Source organism: Gekko japonicus, unplaced genomic scaffold (genome assembly GCF_001447785.1).
Source record: "Gekko japonicus isolate JY-2015 unplaced genomic scaffold, Gekko_japonicus_V1.1 scaffold2847, whole genome shotgun sequence".
NCBI lineage: Eukaryota > Metazoa > Chordata > Lepidosauria > Squamata > Gekkonidae > Gekko > Gekko japonicus.
The window spans coordinates 145,234-153,367 of record NW_015160922.1 but is presented as its reverse complement, the minus strand read 5'-3'; the positions used below and the strand labels follow the sequence as shown (position 1 = coordinate 153,367).

Sequence of the window (8,134 nt, the reverse complement as noted above, 5' to 3'; positions counted from 1 at the left end):
AGTTGCCTATGCTATTCCTGACCAACTCCTGGCCTCAGGAGATGCACATGCGTTACCTGGAAAGAGCAAACAGAATGGCACAACAGCCTTCCATGGCTCCTTATGCCTGCTCAAGCCCACCTGATCTGCAGCTTCGACAAGCAGAAGAATGCTCTGAGGCAAAGCCCGATTCCTCCTCTGATCACCTTTTCTAGAGAGTAGTTACTGCTACTCATCTAGCACAGACTGTGTTCCACAGCACCCCACCCAAGTGAGGAATATTTTTGGTTCAGGGGCCACATTGTACATTTGTGATTCAATTGTTACCTTCTGCACGAACGCAATCTCTCTGAAGTCCTAAACTTCTCTAGAAAATTCTGAAGCAATGAGAGAAAAGCAAAGAGAAATGCATAGAGGAACCTGCTGTGTTTTAAGTCTGAATTCAGTCATCAGCCCACGCATGTCACTATGGGCAGGTTACAAAATCCAAAGTTGGGCTGGAAACATTTATTGTAACAACGCTTTTTCTAAAACCCAGAATGTTGGGTTTTTTCATGCTCTACAGCAGGGATCTCCAACAGCTGGGAACCTGCAAGCACCTTTGGAATTCTGACACATAGTGGTGGGCATAACCACAAAACGGCTGCTGCAAGAAGTGGAGCCACACACACACAGGGGAAGCCTAAAGGGAGGGGAGACTAGGGATAATTAAAAAAAAAAATACACTGGTGAAAGAGGAGTGAAAGAATAAAAGCAGCCCTGTGGTGGCAGCTGCCACTGAAGCAATGTTATTTTAATCTGCCCAACCAATCGCATCTCCAGCCGCCCATCAGAACCCTTGCTGGGCAAGAGCCCTATCCAGCCCCTCCCACCTTCTAAAAACACCTGGTGGGCACCAGAAAGGTGTTGGGTGGGCACCATGGCAGTCATGGGCACTGTGCTGGGGACCCTGCTCTACAGCCAAGTCTTCTGATCAGCTACCGATGAGCCACAGATGACTTGCATGTCCACGTGGATGAGCAGGATACTAACTTTCACCTTTGAGAGCGTGCAGGACAAGGCCTAAAGACAGGAAGGGGAGCCTTACTCTGAGAAGCCCTTCCACTTGAGCAGGTACTCGACTTTGCCTTTCACCACCCGCCTGTCAAGGACCTTCTCCACCACATATTCTTCCTCCTCTTCTTCTAGGACCTCCTCCACTTTCTTCTTGTTCTGCTTTTTTCCCATTGTGCTCGCCAGTTTTGCAGCTTAAAGGGAGGCTGTTAGAGAAAAAGATGTAAGCAGAGGATCAGGCATCAAAACAGGATGTGAAAATATAAACGTTTAAGAAGAAGAGTTGGATTTATACCCTGCCCTTCACTTGGGAGTCTCAGAGCGGCTTACAATCTCCTTCCCTTCCTCTCCCCACAACAGACACTCGGTATGGTAGAAGGGGCTGAGAGAGCTCTGAGAAAACTGTGACTGACCCAAGGTCACCCAGCTGGCTGCATGTGGAGGCGTGGGGAATCAAACCCGGTTTTCCCAGATTAGAATTTGCCACTCTTAACCACTATGCCACACTGGCTCTCTGGGTTTAAGCGCCATAACTGTCACTACTAAAAAGAGAAAGCACATTGTGGTGCCTTGAAAATGAAAGCCATAACAGACCTTCACCAAATGCACCCTGTGCACAGGTGAAGCCTTTGTTTGTTAAGTCATAGGTAGTTTTGTTCCCACTGATCCAATTGTGACAAGAGGTCATGTATATTTCAGATTGTTTTCCCTAGATCTACCTTGCACTTTGTCTTTCACTGTTGTTCAAATATTTGTATTATGAAACCTAAACAGGGATGTAAAAATACAAGTAGATATACAACAGAAGATTTTTTTACATGGTGTGCCAGAAGAGACACATCTCAGTAGCAGAAATAAATAACATGGAAAAAGAGCAGCATGGCATGTATTGGTCTGCATGTCAGACTAGGATCTGGGAGATCCCCACCATGTCATGAAGCCCCACACACTCTCAGCCTGTGCTTGCTCACAGGGTGATTGTTGTCAGAGATGGGGAACAATGTTGTAAACTGCTTGGGATCCCCACTGGAGAGAGAAGTGGAACAAAAGTATCTAAACAGAGAAATAAACAAGCAACTGCGGACTGAAGAGCACAGCAGGATGCACCAAAGGCCCACCAACACCAATGGGAGCCAGATGGCAAGCTGAACCCTTGCTTGATAGCACGTCTCCACATCTAGTGGGGCATAACACACAAATACCACACAATGGGTGCATTCGCTGGCTCACACTGGAGGGTTTGTCCAATCTTTTTGCTGCAACTGGACAGATATGGTCACTGAACATAAGACGTATTTTTGATACAAAGGCAGTTGTGAGCATACAACTTTGTCAGCAACATTTTAACGCTGTCAAGCCCTGTACAGTGAAGTTCTTCTGTCGAAACCAGCAAGCACTGCCGGTGTTTCCCTCAGAGGACTCCTGTTCTTCAGGCCAGCACTTCATGCCCAAGCAAGCAGGAGCCCCTGCTTCTCTCCCTTTAAAAACAGTAAGATCTGTGTCTGAATGCATGAAAGAAGGATTACACTGGTGAGGAAGGAGGCACTGAGGATGAGGTAGAGGCACCACAAGGGCACCCAGCAAGCATGGGAGATTAAACAGCTTGCTGTTTCTGGAAATGAAAAGTTACAGTCTACTGGAAAAAGAAAACTGTGCTGGCCTCCTGCAGGCAAAGCATCTCTCAGCAGGAGGATACACTTGTCTCAGTCGGGGTCTGATAAAACACAGACAAAAGGGGCCGTCAAGCACAGCCAGGGTTTAGAGGGAATGGGGCTCGTTTGCAGTGAAGGATGGTTGGCTAGGGAGAGAGACCCAGGAACAGCAGCAGAATGGGGAGGAAGGGGTAAGATTTCTAAAGGACGTGGCAAATCAAACAGGAGTTCAGGGACAAACTACACTTATCCCAGCATAAGCTTTTGTGGGTCAGAACTCACTTCCCATGGATGCATGAAGTGTTCATCCATTATTAGGCAGACGCATTTATACTTCAAACTACAAACAACAGAAAGGCAGCTGTGTTGTGTTTGTACATGGGTGAGCAGACAATTACATTAAAACACAATCCAACTAACAAAATAAATCACTCGGCGAGTAAAGGCCACTACCAAATGTTAGTAGACATATAAAATGGGATTAACATTCTATCTAACCCAGGAAAGTACAAGATGGGGCAAACAGATCCTGTTAGAAATGTAGAGTGAACATTCAGAAGTTAGCTAAATAAACTGGCAGCTATAAGGGCAGGCGATGCTAATAAAATGCTAATTGGGTCACAATAAAAATGGAGGATGATGGAATGTTGTAAACTGCTTTGAATCCCCATTGGGGAGAAAGGTGGGATACAAATGAAGCAGATAACTAAAGCTATTATGCATAACCATAATCCCAAACCCTTGTTCAAAGGGGGAGGGGGGGAGAGTTTGAATGACTGGCAACATTGAATTTCTTAATCCTGCACTTACCCATTAGATTTTCCTTCTGAAGTTCTTTTGTAGGAGAACAATGGCTTTTAGATCTGCAACAGAGCACCCTTGAAGATAAAGGGGCATGCCTTCACTGTCAGCTGAAATGGTCCTGGTGGGCCTGGCTCTCAAGAAACCTCTGCACCCCAGAAATCTACTGCCTCCACAGTTCCATGAAGAAAAATGCCACAAAATTTAAGACTGATCTGAAACCAGTTTACAGCTGCAGTGTAGACCATCTTATCAAACTGGGAAGAAGGAACAGGCAATTTTGCATGGCTTAGTAGTCGTCTTATTACCAGTAAAGTCTGAGATACAGCTTGACAGCCACAAAATCCTTTCAGCAAAATTCATCTTGATATGTCAACTGGAGGGGAGAAGATGAGTAGACAGAGGAGACAAGTCTGCAACTTCCACAAGTATCGTTTCAAGTGCAACAAACTCTGTTTCTAATCTGAGACTGGATGCTCAACTGACTAACCCTAAACATTTCGACACATGAGACTCAGAAGTCATAAGAGCTGAGTTAAAGTGCCTTCTGAACCATACTGATACTCCTCATTGCCTTTAGGTATTAACATCCTTCTCTGCAAGCACATCCACAGCAATCAGAAAGTGTCAGGATTCCAGGAGGATGTTCAAGAGCTTCACACACAGTGTTCTGAAGCTACCCTGTGGGTGATAAAGCGAGTCAGTCCCCTCACCAGACTCACAACAGCTTTTATGAAACTGCATGATTTCAGTTTATTCTACTAACCTGCTTAATTAAATTGAGGGCTCTACAAAATACAAGGGAAGGCATGAAAGGAGGAGAGTGTAACCTTGGTCAACTTGCATCCAGAAAGATTATTAATGTCTCCCAAACAGGTTTGCAACAGTACTCCAGTCTCTGCTGTAGCTTCAGACCATCTCCACACTTTTCATTAGCAGAGGAAAAGCCATTTTGTCAGAATTCAGCTGACCCTCCTTTCTATGCACCTCCATTCTCAGACTTCCTAACACAGTCAGCTTTGGACAGTGATGAAGTCTATTCTTCAAGCCTCCATTAACACATCTCCATAAAAAGCTCTATGTAGAAACAGAGCTCTGATATTTGTCGGGGCTACAAAGCCAGAGTATGTTATGAGAGACCCAGATCCAAGGTCCCATTTTGCCACAAACCTAGCTGGGCAACATTCAGCCTAACCTACCTCACAGGATTGCCAAGAGGATAAAATGGAAGATGGAAAGAACTATGTGTACCACCCTGAAACAGTGTTCCCTCTAAGCCAAGTTAGTGTGAGCTAGCTCAGTTTTTTAGCCTCTGGCTCACAGATTTTTGTCTTAGCTCAGGAAGGATGGCTCTAGAGCAAACTAATTCATGCAGTAGTCAAATCACTCGCTCACAATTTTAATGCCAGTAGCTCACAAAGTCGAATTTTTGCTCACAAGACTCCACCGCTTAGAGGGAGCATTGCCCTGAAGCCTTTGGAGGAAGGGCAGGATAAAAATGTGCTAATAAATATCACCCGTGTGCTGTTTCCATTTTATAGTCTTTTTACGATCAGCATTTCTATCTTCTCTGTTACATGTTTTTAGGTTACATCTCAATAGTAGCCTCATCCACATGGTGCTGATGCTCCTCTGCCAGTGTGATACAGTGGTTAATAGCAGTGGACTCTAATCTGGAAAACATGGTTTGCTTCCCTCCTCCTCCTCCACATCAAGCCGGCTGGGTGACCTTGAGCCAATCAGTTCTCTCAAAACTCTCTCAGGCCCACCTGCTTCACAAAGTGACTATTGTGGGGAGAGGAAGGGAAGGTGATTGTAAGCCACTTTGAGACTCCTTAGGGTAGAAAAAAGTAAATGTAAAGGTTCCCTTGCTCGAAAGCCAGTCAAATCCGACTCTAGGGTTGCGGTGCTCATCTCCATTTCAAAGCCGAAGAGCCAGCGCTGTCCGAAGACGTTTCCGTGGGCATGTGGCCGGCATGACTAAACACCAAGGCGCACGGAACGCTATTACCTTCCCAAAGTGGGGTATAAAAACCAGCTCTTCTTCTTCTACCCACACAAATGCTCACCCCATATACCTTTTCCTTGGGCTATATATCTAGAGCCGGTGACTTGAGTGCGGAGGCCAAATTAAGGGACATTTTTTACAGAAACAGCTGAAGTTCAAAATGTTGGCTACAAACTTTTGAGTTGCACGAGCACAGATGAAACTGGGATCTGGAGGCCACAAAGCCAAGACAGCTGGGAGGGGGGAAGGATTCCTATGGCAGATATTAAAATTACTACCAGCTACGAACTGTAGGGTACATGAACATTAATTGTGAGGTTCAAGAAAGAAGCCAGCTTGGCTTAAGACACTTTCTTTAGCAAAACAGGTCTTCAGATTCCCAAGAGTAGGAAAAGCAGGGTTTAAAAATAATAAACATCCCCTCATGTGACCGCATGCATGCAACCCTCTGTTTGCCAAAGTGAGGCACATCCTACAATGCTGTTGCCTGGTTACCTTCCAAATAGTGACCCAACTGATTACCTTTTAACACCACTTTATCTTAACAAGCAGACCTGCCATCAACTGAAATATATACACCAAGACTGATTTTTATTTTAAAGAGATTCTTTACCACATCTACATTATCAGGTTTCTTCTCACCCTCACCTACTTATTTATGGCTCTCTCCTAACCAAGAATGGTCAATGTGGCTATGCTCTAAATCCATTCACTTCTAAGGTGACTTCCCCCAAATGACCCTCTATAAGTCTTTCTGTTTCTAGCACTTCTCTACCATTACCTCTTCTACTATTCACGTCACATTCCTCCCTACTACCCAATATATTTCCACAACTCCCACCATCACTACAAACCAGATTGCCCAGGAGCACATCCACCCATCTCCAGTATTGCCCCATTGCATTTTCTATCTAATCTGTAGCAGTCCCCTCCCCCCCCATAAAGTTGCAGCTGACTTACATGGCAACTGCATAGGTTTTTGAGGCAAGAGATATTCAGAGGTGGTTTGCCATTGCCTGTCTCTACCATTCAGGTACTGACCATACCTATACCCATAGTTAATCTACTGAGCCCATCATATACACCCCCTGCCCTTTCCTAGAAGTCCAACCAAGTTATTCCTTGTATCTCTGTGATTTGTATCTGGAATCTACCCGTGACACACAGTAGGGACTTCCCCCAGCATTCCTACTCAACTCAACTCCCTAAATGCACTGCTAAGGAATACTGGCACCTCTGCAAATCAATGGATGCCCACCTATCATACACTCCTGCCTAGGATATCTTGCACTAGCACAGTTCCCAAAACAATGAACCCCAGCATGCAACAGTCTACTGAAAAATACTTCTCCAGTTCGCCCAACACTGCCATCTCAGTCCCCATTGCCAATCAGTCTTTTGGCCAGGATCACAAGGACTATCTTCCCTGAAATGCATATCTCCTCCCTTTTTACATCTTTGCACAGCCCCCCAGCAGCCACTAAATACTTTATGTTTAGCCCCCTCCACCAATCAATTCACCAATATCCCCCACTTCCCACCACTCCAACCTTGCCCATAAGGCCCCTCCCCCAAGTACCCAGCCTGCCTCCACAAAATACCATCATTATCACTCCACCCTCAACACTTTTAGAGTGACTAGGAAGAACAGATTTAAATCTCCACTTGCCACAAAACGTACTGAGTACCCTTGTTGCTGTGAGACTAAAAAGGAGGTGAAGAAAATGGTGTATACCACCTTGAACTCCTTGGAGGAAGAAGTAAAAAATGCAAATTAAGTAAATAAGTAAATCCACTCCCCCCCCCCCTTTTAGGGAATAAAAAACCTATTTGGTGTCCACACCCATATTAAGAAATGGGCTTCCCTCACTTTTTACACACTTTCAGCCTTGTACCCGCCCCCCTGTAATTCCCTCTAGGTTACTTTAAAACAGTCCCTCCCTCCCCCAATTCAGAAAAACCCAGATTATGCTCCTTTGCAACCCTATATTTCTCACCTCCAAATATGAAAAGACTCTCCTTCCACACACTACACAATATAATCATAGTCTCTTCCATTCCATAATCTACACTTATCCATTCACATCTGAAGTGAGCTCTGTCTCACAAAACCTCACATTTAAATAAATCTGGTTCATCTTCAAGGTACCACTGGACTTAAAAAACAAAATCTGTAACAAGCCAACCCCTGCCACAACGTTTAAAGAGTTCATCCAATCCACTCTTTGGAAGCCCCCCCTCCCTCAAAATATCCATTTAACAAAGACCCATAATGCACCCCTCTAGAATCCATGCATTTCCCCCCTTTTCAAGGCTACCCGCCCCCCTCCAGCATCCTCCACTTCCCTCCCTTATCCCCCCCCTCGCATTAAGTCAGTTGAGCAAATGCAGAGTTGGAAGAAAAGGCAGGGAAAGGAAACCAGTTAGGAATACAGGACTTGGAAAGCCAATGGGGGGGGGGGAGACCCCCAAACCCAAGAGGCAAACCGAAGTCACTGCAGTCTAAACGGTGTGTGTGTGTGTGTGCAATTTAAGTAAGTGAGGCTTTTGAAAATATCGCTTTGAGTAACGAGTGAACCCCTGAGAGCCTTTGGAGAGTCCCGCCCACCCCCCTATTAAACGTTATTAAGAGAGCAATCCC

At 45.2% G+C, this 8,134-nt stretch overlaps 1 protein-coding gene across 1 annotated transcript in view; it reads right to left on the bottom strand.

Annotated features, from left to right (window-relative positions):
* Window positions 1–8,134, bottom strand: part of CBX1 (chromobox 1) — a 15,329-nt gene that overhangs the window by 6,830 nt on the left and 365 nt on the right. The window contains exon 2 of the mRNA XM_015424636.1: window positions 1,067–1,238. Coding sequence (XP_015280122.1) covers window positions 1,067–1,206 — 140 coding nt within the window. The 5' untranslated portion in view covers window positions 1,207–1,238. The remainder of the gene's footprint in view (window positions 1–1,066; window positions 1,239–8,134) is intronic.